The 22,842-nt window shown below is 44.6% G+C and overlaps 1 protein-coding gene across 1 annotated transcript in view; it reads left to right on the top strand.

Annotated features, from left to right (window-relative positions):
• The window catches only part of LOC136636244 (acyl-CoA (8-3)-desaturase-like), a 33,956-nt gene extending 20,522 nt beyond the window's left edge, over positions 1-13,434 (top strand). Inside the window, exons 6-12 of the mRNA XM_066611206.1 lie at positions 4,287-4,347; positions 5,756-5,832; positions 6,824-6,921; positions 7,764-7,860; positions 8,712-8,791; positions 9,419-9,544; positions 10,676-13,434. Of these exons, the coding sequence (XP_066467303.1) occupies positions 4,287-4,347; positions 5,756-5,832; positions 6,824-6,921; positions 7,764-7,860; positions 8,712-8,791; positions 9,419-9,544; positions 10,676-10,727 (591 nt within the window). The 3' untranslated portion in view covers positions 10,728-13,434. The remainder of the gene's footprint in view (positions 1-4,286; positions 4,348-5,755; positions 5,833-6,823; positions 6,922-7,763; positions 7,861-8,711; positions 8,792-9,418; positions 9,545-10,675) is intronic.
• The last annotated feature ends 9,408 nt before the right edge of the window (positions 13,435-22,842 follow it).

Here is a 22,842-nt window from a genome sequence, read left to right on the forward strand (position 1 = left end):
TAGGATTGGGCTCTCAGACTTGTAAAGCCAGGTGGGTCCTGATAGTAATATGCTTGAAATATAAGAACTTAAATTGAACTGGGTACTTGGGTAGGGGTGAAAATCTTACTGATTTTTTTTGGGGGGGTGGTGTTATTGCAGGCAGGCTACAGAGAAAATTCACTTGGTGGAACAGAGCTGGCTTCTCCTTATTTAATTACTTGTTTTACTTTAATTTATTTATAATTATTTATTTTAATTTGCTTTATGATGGATCCTGTCATTCTTAAAAGATTGTCATTCTAAAAAGTGGGTCTCTGCTAAACGTTTGAGAACTGCTCCAATAAGGTGTTGTTAAGTTGACACCCTGGGGGAGGTGACTCCACTAGTGACTAAAATTACAGTTTGTAAAAATAATAACATCATGTTATATATCAATCAATGTGTAATTTCATGTAGAATGCAATGAAACAAATTGCGTTGAAATATCTTTATTCTATCAAAAGGTGCAGCCTAAAAACCAGTGGGGTCAGGGCGATGGTAGATCACCACGCCCACCACCTGGAGTGTTGCCCGCCGACTGCATGGAGGTGACATGCTAGCCTCCCATACCTGGTGACGCAAACCCTAGTGATGCCACTAGCTCTGCATACTCTTTCACTTCCAAGTGGAGGTGGAAATAAAGTGCCATCAGGGTTGTAGGATTTGTCCTGAACAGCAGGTGGAGCAGTTGAGTCTGCATTTAACATGCAGGGATGCTGCTAGCATCTGCCAGAACAGAGTACCAGACTGCAGGGATTAGTTGGGATGTACAGGGATTAGTTAGGAAGTACAAGGGCCAATGAGGAGCATGCTGTAACCACTCTTAGGCAGTCTGCTAGACAGAGAGGAGTATCACAACACCATGCTTGAAGTGTTTGATCAGCAGCTGCATGTAACATATCTGAGAGCTGGTGTGGTATAGTGACTAAAAAACCTAACTGTGAATCAGGAATTCCCTGGTTCAACTCTCACCTTTGCCATGGCAATCCTACACATGTTTAGCTGGGAGTAATCCCCAATTAACTCAATGGAATTTACTTCTAAATTGTCATGCATAGGATTGCACTATGAGTGCACTAGGTGGCCTTAGCCAAGCCATGTCCTCAGAGACTTGGCTCCTACTAGCAGATGAGGATGGTACTTCCTTATCATACAGAATTGTTGTAAGGGCAGCATCTGGATAATGGATGTGAAGCTTTGCACACTGAAAGTGCTATGTAAGTGAAAAGTGTAATCATAACTGCTGCTTTACCATTTTAGGTGCAGGTGGGAGAAAGAATCCCTCCACTTTTTTAAATGCTTCATGCTCTGGTAAAACTAGCATGTTGGAGAGAAGGGTTCTAGATTGTATCCCATGAACCTGAGGCTCATATAATTTAGCTCAGCATTGTGGCACTCTACTCACCCTTGTAGTCTGTGCCCAGACATGGGCTGTCTGTTCCTGAGTCATTGGCTGATGTTTTGCCAGATTCCAAGGCCAAGCTCTGCCTGGAGAATTATGCCCACTTTAAGCAAATTAGCTCCCCTTCTTTCCCCCAACAAATGACCCTGGTTCTGCCCTGCAGTCCTGCTGGACCCTACCTCCAGGGTAGCTCGCCTGTTCAACCTGCAGAGGTCCTCTCTCCTGCCAGCAGCCTCCCGCCACTACAGCAGACCCTTGGTCCTCAGCAGGTCTTGGGCACAGCAGCCACACACCAAACTCCAGCAGTCTGCAAAGTCCATTCACCAATGTCTCCAGTCTGTCTTCAAGCTTTTCCTCCTCCTCCTGCTACCCACACCAAACTCTCCCTTCATCAGGTGCTTTTATGCCTGAGGGCAGCTGTGCAGCACACTCTGCTGGATGCCCAGGCCTTACCCTTAAAGGGGCCACTGCAGACACCACATTCTACCTCCTCACCAGATCTTCCTCGATTCCAATACGCTCCACCACTTGGTGTCACAGTGGTCCCCTTGATCAGTTGGTTTCTTTCTTGGGCCATCCACCCCTTGGTCTGCCATATCTTCTCCATACTGGTTGCTGAAGCTCCCATACAGTCCAATCCCGTCCTATCCATTTTGGTGCCCATTTGGTCTATGTCATGCCCCATCCCAGAGGGCAGCCTATCAATCCCAGTGGTCCGGCAGTTAAGAAACCATCCTATTAATTGCAGGCATGCTGGCTCCTCCACCTCCATCTGTTCCCCTCTCTAGGGCATCCCCAAAACTATGAGGCATTCCCATCCCATTTCTTGGGGAGTCTCTTTCAAACCCACCGCCAACTGCACAGCCCATTTTATTCATCCTGCCAAACCCCATTCTAGGAGGGTAATGGCCCAAGCTCTCCACACCATGGAAAGGGCCTTCCATTCCTCCCATTTAGCAGGATGAATAAAATGGGCTGTGCAGTTGGCGGTTTCAAAGAGACTCCTCAAGAAATGGGATGGGAATGCCATTTAGTTATTTGATTTTTCTCTGTAAACCGCTTTGTGAACTTTTAGTTGAAAAGCGGTATATAAATACTGTTAATTAATTAATTAATTTTGTTCATCCTAAAGCCCAAGCCTTTTATACCCATTCCTCCAGGTTCCAAGTTGCCTATCCCCAGGCCCTTGTCCAAGTGGTTTGCATCAGTAGGGATCCCTCCTGGTCCCAGCCCCATACCAATGCCCCAAAGTCCATGAGGAAGCTGCTGGGGCCGCTCTGGAGGGAAGCAGTCTCTGTTTGGTAAGGTTCATTCATCCATCTTCACGTGCATCTGTGTACCAAACAGCAACTGTTCATTGAACATGGAGATGGCCTGAACAGCTTCAATCACTTGCTCAAAAGTTATAGTGCCACGATTCCAATACAGCCGATTGCCGAATCTGTCCTCCTCTGGGGAAGAGGGAGGCAGCCAAATTGTTCCTCTGCTGCTCAGTTCTAGCACACAGTTAAGGTGGTTGAATCACTGGGAATTGTCTCTCTTGTTTTGTGCAAGGTCATGCAGTGACTCCAGGGCTTCACTGGATTTCATTTAACAATTAGTTTTCTCTTATAGACACTGGGTGAAAATTTTTCTTCTTGCCCATTAGTCAAACTCATGATTGTTGTACTTAAAAAAAGAAAAAATTCAAACCACAGTTCATTCTAAATGAAGGGACAACCAAGTGTTTTTATGAATAATATTCTTGTGCCTCCTGGTGATGTAAAGTAGTATGAATGCTCATGGGCAGCCCAATTTAACCTGTACCAGCACAGCTGGGCAGAGTGGCCTTTGCGGTATCCAGCACAGGTTAGGAGCAGGCTGGAGCTCTCCTTGGGGTAAAGGGATGTTTTTCCCCTTACCCTGAGTAATGCTCCAGCCTGCCCAATGGGGCTGCTTAGGTCTATGCCAGCTAAATTGCTGATGGAAGTCTGAGCAGCCCTGTGCAGGGTGTTCAGGCTTGGAGGGAGGATAGGATATGGTGGAGGCCTGATTCCCCCCCCCCCGGACCTTTATCACCCCTCCCCGCCTCCATTCGGCCCTTCTACCACCCTGCCCTTCTGCCACTTGGTGGAGTATTTTGCAGTTGGTGGGGATGCAGGGTTGGCGCAGGCCTTTCCGTCAGTGCTGCATGCACTAGAGTAGTCACAAACATGTTTTAGAGAACTTTTGCAACACTCTAGGCCAGAGCAGCAGTCGCTACAGTGGTGAAGACCAACAGTAGGATTGTGCTGTGAATATGTCTGTTAATATTTTCTGTGCCACTTGAGACCTGGTCAGGTTTCTTCCAGATTTTGGTGTATTAGGCATTGGCAAATGTCAAAGTCACAAGTTGGTGATCTTAAATTCTTGTGGAATTCTTGTGCTTCTTTAACCTGCTGTTTAGTGCGCCTGAAAAATATTGTACTTGTTTGACTCTGCTGCCCCCTGCTGGCTTAGAGCCTTTTGTATCATATTTTAAGGGGACCTTGTTGGTTTGCTGTTCATCAAAAGTAGAATGGAAATTTTCAGATGGAGCAGGTGCAGAAGCAGAACAAAATGAACAAAGCAGCATAAAATGCTATGGTGACCTTTCTTTTCATTTGCAATGACCTGTATGTCACAAGCTGTGGACAATTGTGCAAACCCGCTGCTTTTGAAATATTGGGGTAGAAAAGAGATTTGGAAGATCATAGTGTAGAAAATTACAATAGTCATTTCATGACACAGAATGGCAGGAGGCTTGTGGATATATTTCCAAGGAAAGGGACACGTGGGTTTGCACAAAGATACCTGGTTGATCGCAACCCTATTGATTTACTGTGTCCCTCCCCCCACCCCACAGCTTGGTGTAAAGAAAAAGAAGTTCATGCCTTACAACCACCAGCACAAATACTTCTTCATTCGTGAGTAGCTTTTTCTTTCCACAATAACACTGGGATTTTATCTCAAATCCACAAAAGTTACTAGCTTAAAGATTTTTTTCCCTTTTGCGTGTGCATACATATCTAGGTTAGTCACTTGTGGAATGTGAATGGCTTGAAAACAAAACCAACTGCTTTGCTTTTACAGCCTTTTGGTATGCCCAGTTGCCTATAAGTGATTTCTACTCACCACAGTTGAACCAATGTTAACTGAAGCTAAGTCAAAATACTGCCATAAAAATTCTCATTGTGAAATTGGCATTTTGTAGTATGTGAAATTATCCCTAAAATTCACCAATATACCTACCTTTGAGTTCTTTCTGTTCACAGCCATTGTGATCAATTTTGTCTCCAACATGGGTCTGTTCACCCATCTTCTGGAGAGCTTTGCGAGTTGCCTAGGCAGCATATGATGCCTTGATCACTCTCTTCATCGTGCTGCAAGGCTGTGGCATGGGAAGAGAGAGTTGCTGCCATGTTGCCAGGCAATTGGCAATACTCATATTTACTGAAAGAAAGTGAGCATTGCTCAGCAACATGGGGACACACTTTCTCTCTCCCATGCCATGCAGTAAGCAAACTTTGTCCTGCTTTGCCCCCCACCAAAGCTTTGAGGAAGGGGGGGGGACTAAGGCTGTAAAGTTAATAAGCTGTTTTTTCTCAGCTTTAGCCTGTGATGCCTAGAGCAATGAAATAATAGTTCAGTGTCCACCTGAAAGTGGATTGCAATGTACAGGACAAAGATGTTTTGAAAAATTGGATGAACATTCCTTTTCAAACTCTGAGAAGCAGACCTGACAATCTTTTGATTCATTGATCACCAGAAGTGATGGCAGTAGTACAGGCCAATTATCCCTTATCTGGACTGCTTGGGATGGGAAGGCATTTGGATTTCAGATTTGTCTTCATTTCGGAATAATTGCATAAACATAATGAGAAATGCTTGCTCTTTTCACTGTTACCTAAAAGGGTGTCACCTGGCCTCTTTGACATTTTTCAACAATGTTTATGTAGGTATACACCACAGAGCAGAGAATAGGACTTAAAGCCTATATCTGCACTCTATGTGGGAATGAACACAAGACCTTCTAGTAAACAAGTCTTGGACAAAAATCTCTGGATTTCGGAATAGTCCAGATTTCAGATGTTCAGATAAGAGGTCACCTACCTGCACGTGGAAAAGCCATCTTGCTCAAGATTTTGTGCAACACTGCCCTTGTGTTGGCTGTGTCACCCTATTCTTTGTAGAGAGGAGATATTTCTTATAGGTATGCAGCAATATATATTAAACATGATAAGACACATGGAGCTTCTAGGATTGCAGCAGTGACCTTCCAGTTTCTGATATGACCATTTATTTACCTACTGTGTATGTTTTTTAAAAATCTAGTTGGACCACCGGCCCTGGTGCCTTTCTATCTTCAGTGGTATATCTTCTACTTTGTTGTGCAGCGTAAACAGTGGGTGGTGAGTATGCCTGAACTCAACTTCTTATGTTACTCAGTTTTACTAGGCTTTGTGGGAATTAATTTGGTCCCGGAGAGCCAAGAAATCATTGTACTAAGCACAGAGTAGCAACTTAGGCCTGAAAACAAATAGTAATATATGTGACACTCTATGCAACACTCTTGCTTAGCCTCAACCCTTGTTGACCTTTGAGTTTCACAAGTGGTTTTGTAATTAAGACTTTTCCAATTTAAAAAGCTAGTTTTGTTTAAAAGTTGTGTAGCTGGTTTCTAAGCTTGCTGGAGGGAGGGAAAGATTTTATGCTCTGGCCACCTCACTCTGTTTCTTAACTCTCACAGGTGCATAACTCTGTTGCTTAACGCTCACAGGTTTAACTTGCCTGGGTGTTTCCCTTTTTTCTTGGTACTTTGGCATTGGGCCTGGGCTCCTACACTTTAGTTTCTAAGATGAATGTAAAGCATACACTGAATTTGAACCTCAGGCTAAAAGTTATTAGTTTTTAAACTAGCTATTTTTCTAATTAAGTCTGCACCACCTTTGCCCTCATCATTTTAAAACTGTATAAGAGTATTTCCCCTTCCAACATTAGTTTTAGTGAAGGATTAATGGCAGCCTGTTAAGGGGTAACAGCTGCAATAAAACTGATTAGTTGCTCCAGGATTCAGCTCTAGGGACATCCATTCCTTCTTCAATTAACAGATTATAAATGGGCATTAAAGACCTTTTCCTCACCAAGAAGTTAACTTGCTTGGCTATTTTCCATAGCTTCTGACACTTTGTTACTGGACTCCCTTATACTCACCGAGAGAGGGTTCTCTTGCAAGCTATTCCTCCATTTAGGTAAAAATATAGTCCAAAATTATATGTATAGTGAATGAGGATGCACAGGTGGGTTATGTTTCTGGTGACTTACAAGTACAGATTGGTGGGGTAGGACTGTGGCCCTGGAACCTTCCCTTCTACACAGTGTGCCTTGTCTCCTTTGTGACAGGATCTGGTCTGGATGGTGACTTTCTATATCCGATTCTTTTTTACTTATTCATTCTTGCTGGAACTGAAGAGCCTCCTTGGTCTCTTCCTTCTGCTCAGGTAAGTATCATACCTTTTCTTAGTTATTTGGGCTACTGTTTAGTGATTACGTTTTTGAAAACACCATATCTATATAAAAACCACACCCAGGGTTCTTATTTGTCAGTCTCTAGCATCACATTCTAGCATAATGAAGTAATGCAACCTTATTAAAAAAAATAGTAAGTGGTGATATAAATATAATAAAACAGTGATGCTTCCATGATTATGTAGATGACCTGGCTTCACTGAGAGGGGCCTATTGGGATATGTCAATATGTAAGCATAATATGTCTTTGTATGTACAGATACTTTACACTTTCCCCAGAGTGCCAGCAATATAGGGGTTTGCATCACCCATCTACCTGTCATAGTGACAGGCATTTTGCAATTAGAATACTAATCTATAATGGCCACCCTTTCCTGTTTCAGTTCTTGCAGTAATAAATTCTATCAAGTCCATCATATTTCACCAAGAAATGATTTAGATTTCTTGATCAGCTAGATTTAGATTTTGCCATCAGTAAGGTATGAGATCTTTGTCACTCCTTTGACTCACAATCCTGCCATGAAAATATAGGACACACTTCTTTAGCAACATGACTGTGAATATGCTATGATCACTAAGGGTGATCTCCCTTTATATCCCCTTCCCATTCCTTCTATGCCTTTTCACATCTGATTCATTTTATTTTGTGTTGAAGTGCTCTTGAAATTTTTCTCATTTCAATGAGAAGAAGTGAAATGGCCTTTCAATGTCGGGATTATTTAGAAATGGATGTGATCAAGTTTTGGTGCTATTTCAATGAATTGCCTTGTCAGGTGGGTGAAAACATGATCCCGAACTTCTTTGTTTTGCACAGAATCATAGAGAGTCACTGGTTCGTCTGGGTTACACAAATGAACCACATCCCAATGAACATTGATTATGACAGGAATGTGGACTGGTTCTCTACCCAAGTAAGACATGCATCCTTTACAGTTGTCATGATCATGATGTTGAAAGTTCAAAGAGACAGTGACAGGGAAGATGTGTGGTGTTTGGAGTCAAGGTTGAAGGATAATACAGGGTGGCAGAAGAGGATGTGCATCATTGAATATAGAGTCAGAAGGATATAAAAATAACTGCAAACAGGCCATGATGGATGGAAAGGAAGATGGCAGAATATGGAAAGAGAAGGGACAAGAAGAGGCAGAGCATGCATGTTTGCACTTGGCAGAACTTACCTGATTGTATATCTCGTATGTAGACACATGAGCTCCAATCATGGTACAAACCCTGAGCAAGGTTGGGGAGTTACTCGGGGCCAATAAAGCTTAAAGGGCCCATCGAGTTGAATCCCAGATCCCATCTGTAGACTTCCTCCTCTGGTACTCGGAAGAGTGGATTAAGGATACTAGAAATGACATTTTGAAGGTATGTCCACATGGGGTTTTGTCAGGGGCATGGCTGCTCAGATTCAGTGCATCCAGCTCCTACAAGTCACACTTTAACTGTGTTCTGATCCTGATCCCCTGTAGTCCAAATGGCAAATGGAGGGGGATGGGTTGAGCTGCTGATAGCAACCACATTGCACTGCTGTATATTATACAACAGTGGAAGTTCAAACCACATGTTTTGATCTCACTTGAAGCTCTCACTTCATGAGGAACTTTCTAGGAAGTCTCCTACCCATGTTCCATTTCCTTATTGCTGTTCTGACAAGCCAGGCCCATCAGTAACTAGGAAAGGAGTGCCACTATTAACTGGAGTACCCAGATAGATATGAAACAAAAACATCCTTTTGTTGTTTGTTTTCTTCCTACTCCAGCTCCAGGCGACATGCAATGTAGACCAGTCCTTGTTCAATGACTGGTTCAGTGGGCATCTCAACTTCCAAATAGAGCACCAGTGAGTACATTCTCTGTGCGGGATAGGATGGACACTTGGGGCAAAGTAATGTCTTGTGAGAGATATAGTATTCCCGAAGTATGTTGGAATCACCTAGAATGGGATCTATTCTTTCAGGACAGAATTAATAGAGCACCTTAATTACAGTTTGTTGTGTAGTAAACGCTCTTAAATGTGTGGAGGCCTCTTCATCAGACAACTGGAATCTTCATGGTATGAATGTGGTGCAACCATGTTAGTAGCTAACTACAGGGGCCTCACATGACTCAGTTGACTGACCTATAGAAGCTTGACATGGATGTAGTCAAGACAAGGCTGGATAAGGGATATTGAAAGGGGAGCTTTTGCATGAAAACCATCTAGGGCCAGTGCGGAATTCCAACTCTGGCTGCTTCAGATCAGGAGGGAAATGCCATTCTGAGGCTCTTTCTGAAACCCTTCTTCTGATTGCTGCTCAGGGAAGAGACTTTGAAACATATATTTTTTGGGGGGGGGGGAAGCTTCACAGTGTATTACTGCATGCTGTCATGAGATGGAAGGGGAGGGAGCTCTGGGGCTCTGAGGAAGATAAAGTGTTCCACAGCGCTCTCTCTCTCTCTCTCTCTCTCTCTCTCTCTCACCCTCCAGCCTTTTCCCTACTATGCCTCGACACAACTACTGGAAGGTGACCTCCTTGGTGAAGTCTATATGTGCAAAACATGGCATTGAGTACCAGTCCAAACCTCTGCTCAGAGCCTTTGCAGACATTGTATAGTAAGTATCAGTCAATAACAGAGAGCCAGAGCTTTGTAGCCCATGGAAAAGGCAGGTTATTCTGTGTGGGAAAACATGTTGTAGGAGCATTGTGTGAAATGGTCAGAGGCACAGTGGGGATGATGGGATAATACGGAATCTCTTCTCTGTAGTCACTTCATCTAATAACTCCAACCAATAGCTGGAAGGATGTGCTATGGGCATTTGTTGATGTTCAGATATTTGGACATTCTTTTAGTCTTCAAAGAGCTTGGTATTGTAGGAACAACTTTGGAAGCTGCCTTATGCTAAGTCCATTGGTCCCTCTAATTCAATTTTGTCTACACTGACTGGCAGCAGCTCTCCAGGGTTCAGGGTTTCAGACTGGTATTTCCCAGCCCAATCTGGAGATGCCAGGATAGAACCTGAGACCTTTTGCATGCAAAGCAGATGCTCTCCCACTTTGCTGTGATCATTCATTGGAGGTAACAGTGTGCTTGTCTTCCCCCTTCAAAACAACTGGGATGACTGGAATGAAAACTCTATGCTTAGCTGAGATTATGCAAAGTTGGTACATGCACTGAAATTGATTTTATTTATGAGCTGTGTACTGAGTGAAATATTTGAGGGATTTTTGGTTTGTTTTTTTTAAAGTGAAATGTGCCTGGTAATGGCTGACGTGCAAAGAGTTGAAATATGGGCTGTGGAGGAGGCAGGGGAGATGGGGGAAAGAGAAATCACACTTACATGTTTCTTGCTTGACTATCTGGCATTTCATGACTTGCAGATGAATGAGTGAATTGACTCCACTGAAAAGGAATGAATTGAGGTGATCTGAAAGTTCTGTGGTGTGTTATCTAGAATGGCTCATTCATACAAGCAAGTCATCATAATGCTGTAATCAAGTGATGAACATGCATGCATGAACCTCCTGTGTGGCTTTCTCTATGAGATGGCTCAGCCTCTTTCTCTGTGCTTGTTATATCCCTTCATTCTGCTCTATTTGGGGGTATTTTAATACTTTGTCTTTGAAATAGCTCACTGAATTGCCAGAGCACTTTCTAATTTAATTGCCCAATACCCAATCTCCCATTTGTGGTTTATTTCTTTGTGTTTCCTGAGTTGACCTGATCTGTTTCATTCTCCTTCTAGCTCTCTGAAGGATTCAGGGGAGCTCTGGCTTGATGCATACATGCATACATGAGAAGCTAGCAACATCGCCTGGGGGATGAAATGCCCACCCTTGCTGCCTCCAGCAACTGGCAACTTGAAGACAGCAACAGCCTGACTTATGGGGGGGGGGGGATTTGGTGGGGATGGGCAGCTGAATTGTGGGACTGGGTGTGATGTTTCAAGGTGTGTTTTTTTATCCCCCTTCCTGTCTTATTTCTGCATCTTCCATTCTTTCTGCTCTTAGAGATATTGTGGTTTTTTAAATGTAAGTTTTCCAGAGTCATTAGGACCAGGAGACAATGCCCATCTCTTTGCTGCCGCTTCATTAGCCTTGTGTGTAGAAGAGAAACCTTAAGGTGACTATCTCTAAGGTGTCTGTTGCCTTGGTATCCAGCTTGTCTTGCTCTTTCCCACGGTAAAAGAGCCAAGGATGTGCAGATAGTGTGAGAAGAGGGGTGGGCAGTGGATAGTGCTCAGATTATGGGGTGCCCCTGATTACCCCAAATTTAAGCCAAATTATGACTGTAGCCTTCCAAAAACTAAAGGGATCATCACAAAAGGCCCCCTTTGTGCCCCTACCCCTGTAATTTGAGCACTGGGAAAGGAGAAGAAATACAGAATCTGAGAATAAGAGATGCTACTAGGAAGATCGAATTTGAGAATTGTTGCCTTGAAATTGGGAAACAATGTACAGGACTACCAGAAATTCCAAATTGCAGGGTGACCATTTGTGAGAAGAAAGCAACCACTTTTTCTGACACAGGCATGAATTCAAGTGAAACCTGAGAGAGTGGCAAAACTTGTCTTAACAGGTGGCAAGGAATTGGGGATAGGTTTGCTGCTGGACTTGGAAGTCTTGGCCATTTCTACTTGTGCTTTTCTCTCAAAGACAAATCAATAATTTATCAGCACTCTATCATCCATAGGACAATATTTTGGTAGGAGAATTGGCAGCTTTGATGATTATTGATCCTAAACTGGAATCCAGTATGTGGATGTAGTAGTCCCTTAGGGCGCAATCCTAACCCCTTAGGTCAGTACTTTCCAGCACTGGCATAGTGGTGACCATGGGACATGTGTTGCATCCTGCAGTTGGGTGTCACTTACAGAGGCCTCCTCAAAGTAAGGGAATGTTTGTTCCCTTACCTCAGAGCTGCATTGCCCTTATGTCAGTGCTGGAAAGCACTGACATAAGGTGTTAGTATTGCGCCCTTAGTAGCTCAACTAATATGCCTTCAGAGGTTGAGGAGGAGTACCAACGAATATCTTTTTGAACACCTAGAACTGGGCTTTTTCTATACTTTTTCTGTATTACTGTTAAGAAGGGCTCTATTTCATATGTAAACAATACTAATACTGTTCTACAGATAGAATGAAATGTCTAGAGTAGGGGTGACCAAACTTGCTTAATCTGAGAGCCCATACAATGAACTTCAGATGTCCGAGAGTCACAAGAGATGTTTGAGAGCTACAATATTTAAGAAGCATTTAAATTCTTAAATATATTTACTCATCATGAACATTAAACATACATCTTAACCCAGTGAACAGTTTTTATCTGATAGATAATTATAATGTTTGAAAATTTTTATTTACCTTTTATATTAATTGTGATGCAAAAGGGAGCTCAGCCAACATATTTCCACAAGCCGCACATTATATGTCAAAGATCCTCACATGGTTCACGAGCTGTGGTTTGTCTACCCCTGGTCTAGAGTGTATTGACTACAAAGCATAGGATAGACCCCTGTATGAACTGAGGGTACATTTTGCATCACTTCACAACAGGGAACCTTAAAATTGGCCATAACTGGTCTCTTGAAGATGCAGGCCTATCTTTGTGCACTTACCTGGAGTTAACCGATGACAGTGAGACTTGCTTCAGGACATACATGCATAGGATGATGCTGTAAGTGAAGAAAAATAATCCCCCTGTTTGTTTACCTCAGGGTCTACTTATATAATCAGTTTATGTGAGGACAGGTAGCCACAAGGTACCTTCCCCCATAACTCTTCACCTTTTGACAAGTTTTGCAGTCAATTTTGACAAGTTTTGAATTCAGTGGGACTTACTTGAAGTAAGTGTGCACGGAGCTGCAACCTTTAAGAATTAACATTCCAGCCTACAAAGAGCAGCGGTGCAGCCTTGTGAACAAGCTGATATGCCACACCTCTGATTCTCTCTTGTGCCTCAATTACATGCTTTGGGGGAAAATGGCATGTAATTAAATGGATTGCTTTGGAACTTTGTGCCATTTGAAAGCACTAGTACCAGATGATCTCACCCAGCTGCCAAATTAGGAAGATAAGAGTGAGGCAGCAACATGGCTCGATGAATCTTGCAAATGAAGCTCCAACCCTTTCCTTGAAGCACAATTGTTCCTTCTATGTCTTTCACCTCTATTCTTTAACCATCTCTGACAATCTATCTTACGTGAACAAGTATGTGATGTAAGATGGCTCCTTTCTTTTGGATAAGCCTTTCCTCATACCTGTTGCAATCAGTGAACAAGCCTGATAGAGTTTCTAAATGACACTAGAGGTGATTTGGCCATTGGAGGGTTCTGGCCTGAAATAAAACTCATCCCTTGGGCTCATGCTACAAGGGGGCTGGGGAGAGAGAAGAGTGGTTGTCTCCCCCTTTGGATAAAAACTATGGACATATTCTTTTGTGTGTACAATTTTTTTTGATGGGGATAACCAAGCTACAATTAAATAATAACCTGAGTTCAAGCAAATGTTGTGTGACTTCTTTCCACTCTGTCTTATGAACAATCTATTTTTTCTTTGTCTAGAATATTTTATCATATCTTAGGGAGTGTCTTTCAGCTAATAACTCCAGCAACAAGATTTATTGCAGGCATAGCCAAGTGCATTATTGGTCCTTGTGATCTTCCATCTGGGCAAGTTATCTGGAAAGTTCTGAACAAGAATTTTTTTTTCCTGATATCATGAGACTGTCATGACAAAGCATAGGTGTGCCCCATTATTCATTGAGGAAGGTTGCAAGCAACCTGTTTCTTTACAGTCCCACAAATCCAGAAACTTGAACAATGTACAAGGGATGTAGCTTGCCTAAGGTGACAAACCAAGTAGAAATTATGAGGCCGCTTTATACTGATTCAGACCATTGGTCCATCTAGCTTTGGCTTGACTACAATGGCTAGCAACATCTCCCAGGCAGGGATCTTTCCCAGTCCAGAGATTATGCTTGGGACCTTCTCTAGTAAAGACAGGTTCTCTGCCACACAGCTATAGTATTCATTGACTTTCTGGTTTAGGGTTCCATTGAGCATGAAACCAAAATATTCACGCACAATATTCACAGTATTCAAGATATTCCCTCTCTCAGGAGCAGCTATTTTCAACCACTGTACCATGGCAGATGGCCCACAGATGGCCCATCGATGTGCTGCAAGAGTTTGGGGAGGGTCATTTATTAGTAGGGGTATTGGGATGTGAGCCACCTGCCAACAGCAGTGTGTGCCTTGTCAATTGTCAAAAAACTGATGGTGTGCCTTAACAATATTAGCACCTTGTCAGTGTGCGATGAGATGAAAAAGGTTGAAAATAACTGCTTTAGAGGTACTCACTTGCTTGGGCTTATTATAGTCCAAATCAGTGGTTCTCAAACTTTTAGCATTGGGACCCACTTTTTAGAATGAAAATCTGTCAGAAGTGATGTGACATCTATCGGAAGTGATGTCATGACCGATAGTGACATCATCAAGCAGAAAATTTTTAACAATCTTAGGCTGTAATCCTACCCACACTTACCCAGGAGTAAGTCCCATTTACTATCATTGTTAAAAGCATATACATAGTAGCCAGTTAAAAGTACAGACCTGTAACATTTCCCCAAATGCAGTCACATACTATGGTAGCATCAAGTCTAATATTTTAAAAATAAAATATTGAAACGAATGGGGACCCACATTAAATTGGCTCGTGACCCACCTAGTGGGTCAACCCACAGTTTGAAAAACACTGCTCCAAATCATCAGGTGGTGCATTTATTAGCATCTCAGTTTAAGTCACTATCCCACTACCTTAATTAACAGCCCAATTCTATTCCAGATAGAATAGGCCACTGGCAGCACACAGAGCACTCTCCTGTCAGCCATTTTGGGAGCTCTGTTGCAGGAAGCGGCTGTTCTCCTTGTCTGACTCCTGACCATGCTGTGGCCGCCTGAGTAAGAAATGCAGGGGTGGGGAGGTGGGAAGAAACTGGGTGGGGAGTGGGCAAAAATGGGTGGGAAGGAGGGAGGAATGTAAGGTGGATGAATCTGGCTGCTAAGGTGTGTGCCAGACCCTATCCCCTCCATCAGTAGCCTCCCTACTCCCTTTCTCTTCTTGGTTCTGCACTAGCTAAAGAGCTGGTGCCAGTCCAAGGAAATCCATTGTGGAGTGGGATGTTTATCAAGGAGTAAGGGGATTTAAATCTTTTCCCTCTAAAGCCTTCCAATCCACCACACACACACCCCTGCTGGATCAGTACATTCCTTTTTGGCAAGGCTTGCACCAGTGGGAGAGGAGGATAGGGTTGGGTTCTTTGATTTTTTTTAAGTAATGACTTCTAAATCCCCCCCCCGAATTAAATTGATGTTCTGTTTTGCCTTGTATTTTTCAATATATGTTCTCTGTTCCTGAAAATCCCAATTGTAAAAAAAAATGTGTTATACAACATCCATCAACCTCAGATTCTGAGATCATACAAAAGCCTTGATGAAACAGTTTTGAAGTTTTGACACAAATTTTTAGATGGAATCTTTTGTATTTCCCCTAAACAAGAAGAAGGTGTACTGGTATGTATGAGCATTTTTTTGTTTTTGTTTTGTTTTAAAGTTGTGGATTGAGAACAGTGTTGCTGCCTTCCTAGAAAAAATAGCTTGGACTACTCTTGTATCTTTAAAAGCTTCACAGAAGCAAGTGTCAGAAAAGAATATTGGCAACCCAAGAAAGGCAAAGCAAAAAATAAATATTGTCCAATGAATGGGTCAATTTGTAGATGCATTTTCAGGGGATGCGTGTATGAAACTGTATCACAGAAAGGCAAAGGTAAACATTAAAGTTTGCGGGGAATTGAGATTCCCCCTATTTTAATGCTAGGCTGCTCTCTTTGATCTTGTATATAATATATGGAAATTTATATATTAATATGTCCTGCTTTCCCTGAGGACATGAGTTCATAACAGGGAAGACCACACAACTGGATGTGCACCAACATTATGGAACCTGACCATTTGTGGGGTGTGGTCAGTTTGTGTGGCAAAATGTGCTTCCGACCCTTGAGCTACTGTATGGAGAGCAAGTGGGCCTTGCAAACACAGAAACTAACCATTGTTCTTTTAAGTATTTTTCTGGAAAGGTATGCTTGGAGTGTGCATTACTGGCATGGGGGGCAGATGTTTCACAATGTACAAGGACACAGGTTTGTGATTCCTCCCTTTACAGCTGCGGTTTTCAAACTCTCCGGGAGTTTGAAACCCACAGTAAGTCTTAGCGGGGGCAGGGGGGAGGCAGCAGGGGCAGGACGAAGGCAGCAACGCGATCCCCATGATCGCGTTGCTCGTGGGGCTGCAGGACTGGGATGTACTCACCAGTCCCTGCAACAGCCGTCCCTGTGTGTGGGGAGCTCTACGTGAGCGCCTGCAGGGCACCCCAGGTCAGGGAAAGGGAGAGTGGAGCAATCTGCTTTGCCTCAGAAAAAGCAGAAGCGAGCGCGATCACCCAGCTCTCAGGAGGTTGCAGGAGGTTGGAGGTTGCAGGAGGCTTGGGCAAGTGCACCCAAGCCCCTGCAGCCCCCCTGAGTGGCGCAATCCTGCGGATCGAGCCACTGCCTTCCCCCTGTCTCCTGGCTGCCCCTGCTCCTTAAGGGGGCAGAGGCCAGGACCCACAGGCTGGGGCATCGCAACGCCCCAGTTTGAATACCACTGCTTTATAGGTAGTGATCCCTCTTCTTAAGAAGATACTCTTGGACACTAGGGGGCAATGGAGGATTGAATTAGATGTACAGTATTTTTTCTCCCAAGTTGAACATTGGTTGGAAGGTGAAATAACATGTTTCATGCATTTTCTTATGAATGACTTCAGAATAATGAGCATAACTTGTGAGGGCTGGAAGGTATTCTACCATTGTACTTTCTACTATAACATTTATATTTGCTTACTAGGCAGAGTGTAGGGGAGATAAAATTCAACAGAGAAGTACCAAGAGAATGATGAGTAAATTTAATGTTATACCCATGAGGCAGAGGTTGCCAAACTGGGGTGTTGCAACTCCCCAGCCAGGGAAACCCTGACTCTGCCCCCTTAAGGGCAGGGCAGGGCAATGGCAAAGGCAGTGATGCAATCACCATTGTTGCACCGCTTCTGGGGACAAAAAGGTTTTTGTTTTTTTTACCTACCCCTGGCAGTGCTGGCCCTCCAGAAGGGGCAGGGAGCCTATGGACCCGTCTGCAGGGTTCCCCAAGCCTCACAGCAGCTAAAAAACTGATTGTGACCCACTTCTGGTTTCACAATTCCAAACTGGAAGTGGATCACAATTGTTTGTTTTTATTTTTGTTTTGTTTTAAGGCTCCCCACAGCCTCCAAGGGCTGGCACTGCCAGGGGAACATTAAAAACACCCCCTTTGTCCCCAGCAGTGGCACGATCATGGCTATCATGTTCTGCCTTTACCCCTCCCCCGCAAGCACTTACCATGGCCCAAACTCTCTAGGAGAGTTTGGTAACCGTAGCCATAAGGTAAACCAGTGCAGTTCTGATTAAGGCAGGGGTCTCCAAACTTTTCAGTGCAAGGGCCACATCATATATTTTACACATTTTTGATGGGCTAAAAAAATCAGTTTTATGAATGAATGAAATTTAAATGAATGAATAGTTCTCTGGTAGAGGAAGGTGGCATTCCAAGACCTTTGAGATTAGCCCTTCCTACTACCAGGAAGGCCCATGAAATTGTAGTCTCCTCAGGGAGGGTTTCTCACTTGCCCCAGACCAGGGGTGCCCAAACCTCGGCCCTGGAGCCACTTGCGGCCCTCGAGGACTCCCAATGTGGCCCTCAGGGAGCCACCAGTCTCCAATGAGCCTCTGACTCTCCCGAGATTTGTTGGAGCCCGCACTGGCCGGATGCAACTGCTTTCAGCGTAAGGGTGACTGTTTGACCTCTCATGTGAGCTGTGGGATGAGGGCTCCCTCCACTGCATATATGTGTTTTCTCAGCGTTGTGATGTCCTTAGCGAGTCGTGTACTTCTGCCAATGATGAAGCCTATCTATCTTTGCCTTAGATACTCCCTTTTCCAAATTCCAAAGTGTATAGCACAGCCTTTGAAGCCCCAAGGTCTCAGCTTCTGTGAAACTAGCAAAACAGCTTTCTAAAATGAGTCTTTCAAGCAGCTTTTTCTGTGAGACTAACTATGATTTTTCTAAATAAAAACAGCCTCTCTATTCTGTCCATGACTCGCTGTAGTACAGAAGTGTACTCAGGATGCAAGCTCTGTAGATCTGGATCTTGGTATGTTCCGTCAGCTTCTTGTTGGACCAGACTCTCTTTGTAAGTCTGGAAAACATGGTAGCTGCTTTACCGATGTGTTTGTTTAGCTTGGTATCGAGAGAAAGAGTGTTGGAGATCGTTGAGCCAAGGTACACAAAGTCATGGACAACCTCCAGTTCATGCGCAGAGATTGTAATGCAGGGAGGTGAGTCCACATCCTGAACCATGACCTGTGTTTTCTTCAGGCTGATTGTCAGTCCAAAATCTTGGCAGGCCTTGCTAAAACTATCCATGAGCTGCTGGAGATCTTTGGCAGAGTGGGTAGTGACAGCTGCATCGTCAGCTGCAAAGAGGAAGTCACGCAGACATTTCAGCTGGACTTTGCTCTCAGTCTGGAGAGGTTGAAGAGCTTTCCGTCTGATCTGGTCTGGAGATAGATGCCTTCTGTTGTAGTTCCAAAGGCCTGCTTCAGCAGGACAGCGAAGAAAATCCCAAACAAGGTTGGCGCAAGAACACAGCCCTGCTTCACTCCGCTTCGGATGTCAAAGGGGTCTGATGTGGAGCCATCGAAGACAGCTGCCTGCCTGCCTGTGCACTCGCTCTGGCTGCCTTCCTGCCCATCCTCCCTCCCTGGCTTGGCTTGTGCTGTGGCTTGTGCTGCGGCTTGACGAGCCAGCTGCCCGCTCACTCGGTTGGCTGGGTAGCTGGGAAGCTGCCCGCCTGCTCGCTCGCTTGCTGTCCCTCCCTCTGGCGGCTTGAGCTGCAGCCTGACCAGGCAACTGCCCGCTCACTCAGCCAGCTGCTCACTCACTTACTCACTCGCCCTCCCCCCTCCCCCCTCGCTGTTGCAGCCTGGCCAGCCAGGCGGCTGGCCGCCCACTCACCCTCCCTCCCGCAGCTTGTGCTGCAGGCAGGCAGGCAGGCAGCCAGCCAGCCACACCGCCTGCCCTCAACTGGCCAGGTAGGGAAAGACGGGTCGTGCGTGCATTCAGGGCCTTTTATAGTGGGAAGAAATGCGAGACTTGCAAGTCTTGCGTTACTTTCCCACTATAAAAGGCCCTGCATTCACACTGGGGTTGTCTTTCCTTTACTGCCGCTGTGTGTTGCAGGTGCGAAGCTCAGCGGCAGCGAGGGAAAGTCAGACCCGGAGCTCGCATGTCAGGCCAGCACGATGTGCATGATTCAGCACGAGCTCCGGTGAGGACTGGGTGCCCACTGAAGATGGGGGAACCCCCTGGGGGCCGGATGGAAACCCCCAGCAGGCCAGAAGTGGCCCTCGGGCTGGGATTTGGGCAGCCTTGCTCTAGTCTTAAGAATAACCAGCATGAAGTCAAACATCCTTCTTTAGAAATGTCCCTCCACACAGCCTCCCATTCAGGTGACTATGTTGTGCACCATCAGACCCTGATGAGCAGCTTTGCTAGGCAGTGATAGGTAAAGCCCTTTGATAACCACAATCAGGTGCCACCACTGCTGCAGCATCTCCTGTCTTGGAGAGCAGAAAAAGCAAGGAAAGCACTGGGCTTTGGCTACTGTTGATGGAACCAGTGGCTGGGATCTTTCTCCTTACCCACCCCCAGTGTGAGGCACTTGCTGTCATTTTGTGCTTGTGAGCCCCCCCCCACCTGTTTCCCTTCAGAAGCCACCTGAACTTGGGGTGGGCCCACTTTTAGGTGAGTCTCTTCTGCTTCGTTGAGGTCTGAGGGAAACCCATCCAGAGAGAGGTACATTTGGTACTGAATGCAGACAATAGCTTGCTGACATGCAGTGCATTGAGGTGGGAGAGTCTTGTAGTGGTAGAAGGACTTTGAATCTGAGATAGGAAACTGAGACTTGCATATTTTCAGACATGCAAACTAGTCTGAGCCAATTCTGCTGTCACCTGCCTCATCACCCCCCATACTGAAACCCATTGCCTTAGTTCTCTCCTGCCACCACACTCCTCTTCCTCATTCCTGCGGTCTTTCACTCCTGCCCCTTTAAAAATAGTAAAAAGGAATGTAAACTTCCTGCTTAATGTCATCACTTCTGGCCCTGCTGGCACAATGATGCCACTTCCTGCTTCTTATGACATCACTTCCTACCCTAGATCTTAGAGAGGTCCCAACAGGTTGTTTGTATCTAAAAAGTGGGTCCCAGTGCTAAACATGTTGAGAACCACTGAAGTAGAGACTGAATAGAAATTCCAGTTCTGTCCCTGACAGAGGCTTCATTCTTCTTTTTTAAGATAGGAGAATTGGCAGAAGTGATGTTTCCAGCGTGCTATTAGCATGCTTCCAGTGCAGTTAATTTAATTTAAATTAATTTTAAAACAGTTAATTTAAAAACAAAAAAATGGTGTCACCTCATTGAAATCAATTGTATGGAGGTCGCCATAATGTTTCCATACACTCTGTACACTGGGGGGCACCATGTATATTATAGGTTCTTCCATTCTTTAGAGAAGAAAACAGGCAGAAGTGACATCAGCATGGTGACACACATCTTTTCTAGCTCCAAGCTTGCTTGGAGAAATTCTAGCATGGCTAGCAAGCTGGAACCTAAAAAAAGAACATGACCCAAGCTCACTGGAACCTTTAAAAAAAGCTCTTTAGTGCTTCTAAAGCCAGAAGCTTAAAAACAAAACAAAACAAAACAAAAACCCACTGCCAGAGTCTGTGAAAGGATGTGCTGAGAAGGGGGAGAAGAGGCAGCAAAAGTAATGCTGTGTGATGATATTGATCAGGAAGGCAAAACACTTTCCTACGGCAGGAGAAGACGCAAGTGTGTTCTGGCCAAGAAAGGATAGAAGGGGAGGGATGAAGAAGGGAAAGATGACAGATGTCTGTGGGGGGGGGGGGTAGAGAGAGATCAGCAGCTGTATGCTGATTTGACCTGCTATTTCTGCGTATGGAGGGGGGGCAGTAGGTTACAGAGTATGACGTAGATAGGCTGTTTCTTTTGTGAAAGAAGTTAAAGGGTGTGTAGAAGAGCCCAGGAGATGGCAGGGAGGTGGTTATTGGGGAAAAGAGATTTGGAACCTTGTAGGGAAGTCTCAATTTGCAATTACAGTAAAACTGAGATGTGAGTGAAGCCTGGAGCTAACTTCTGGGTGGGAAGGGGAACAATAAATGAGAGATTTAAAAAGTGCTCCTGCTTAGGTGTGTAGGAAGTTATTTAACAGTGGAGTTTGACGCATTAAGCAGCTGAATTAGAGGGAGAGAGGAGCTTCTTGGGAAAGTCAAGTCAGAAAGCTGGAGGAAACCTGGCTTCCAGGTAGAATTAGAAGATAGTATTGAAAAACACAGGCATGCACCTGCTGTGATTAAAGGAACAGAAAGAAGGTACAGATAATAAGGTTTCCAGATGACAAGGAAGTTTGGTGTTAGTTACCAGGGAAGAGTAAAAAGAGAGGATGGAGGAGAGGCACATTACCTGGCCTATATCTTGCTGAAAAGAGGGAAGATTTCTGTGGAAACGGGAGAAGTAGAAGTGCATTGAATGCAGCTCTGGGAGGACCTTAACCAACACACAGGTCTGGGTAGAGCAAAAGGATACTTTGGGAGCTTCTGACCAGAATACTTATAGCAGTGGTTCTCAAACTGCAGCATCATGACACCCCAGCCTGAGGACCCTGGACTCTGCCCCCTTAAGGGGCAAGGGCAGGGGGGAGGCAGCGATGCGATCCCCAAGATCGCATCGCTAAGAGGGGTGCAGGGACTGGCTTGTACTTACCAGTCCCTGCAGCAGCCCCCAGGAGTGCAGGGAGCCCTACGCGACCCTCCACAGGGCTCCCCATGCTTCAGAAAGTGAAAGCGGCACGATCGGGCCCAACTTCCGTTTTGCAATTGCAAACCGGAAGTGGGCTCAATTACTCTGCTTTCACTTTCTACAGCTTGGGGAATCCTGTGGAGGGTCGTGCAGGGCTCCCTGCACCCCTGGGAGGCTGCTGCAGGGACTGGTAAGTACAAGCCAGTCCCTGCCCCCCCTTAGCAACACAATCTTGGTATTTGCGTTGCTGCCTCCCCCTACCCCCACAAGAAGTTAGAGCAACTCAAACTCTCCCTGAGTGTTTGAGAACCTCTGACTTATAGGATTTTTACAAATGGGGTAAGGCAGTGGTTCCCAAACTTGCTGAGGCAGCGACACCCCCAGAACCAGGAAGTGAATGACTGTGATGCGAAACACATCATCGGCATCGGGCCCAACTTCGGTTTGCAATTGCTCCTTGAGCTATTATTGCAAGACATTCATTCATTCATATAAGTTCCATCTCTAATATATTCATTTATATAAATTTATGAAAATTTATTCAAATTTGAAATGTAAATTCTTTTTTTCTCAGCCCCTGACACAGTGTCAGAGAGATGATGTGGATCTCCTGCCAAAAAGTTTGGACACCCCTGCTATAGAGAGAGGGATATGAAAAGCATTACTTTTCTTAGGGGCTTCCCATCAGTTTAGATCTCATCTCAGCTGTGAGCACAGTTATAGAAAAGTGTCCACCCACATCAACTTTTCTTTCCCTTATTGTTTCCAAATGTTTTGGAAACATTTTTCAGGTTCATTGTCTAACAAGAGTTTATGAGAACACATTTCTCGGCTCTCCATAAAGTTCTGGTGGAAACAGTGATTTTAATTATGGTTCGTGAATGATTTTTGGTTGAAAAGTGATA

Source organism: Tiliqua scincoides, chromosome 1, assembly GCF_035046505.1.
Source record: "Tiliqua scincoides isolate rTilSci1 chromosome 1, rTilSci1.hap2, whole genome shotgun sequence".
Taxonomy (NCBI): domain Eukaryota; kingdom Metazoa; phylum Chordata; class Lepidosauria; order Squamata; family Scincidae; genus Tiliqua; species Tiliqua scincoides.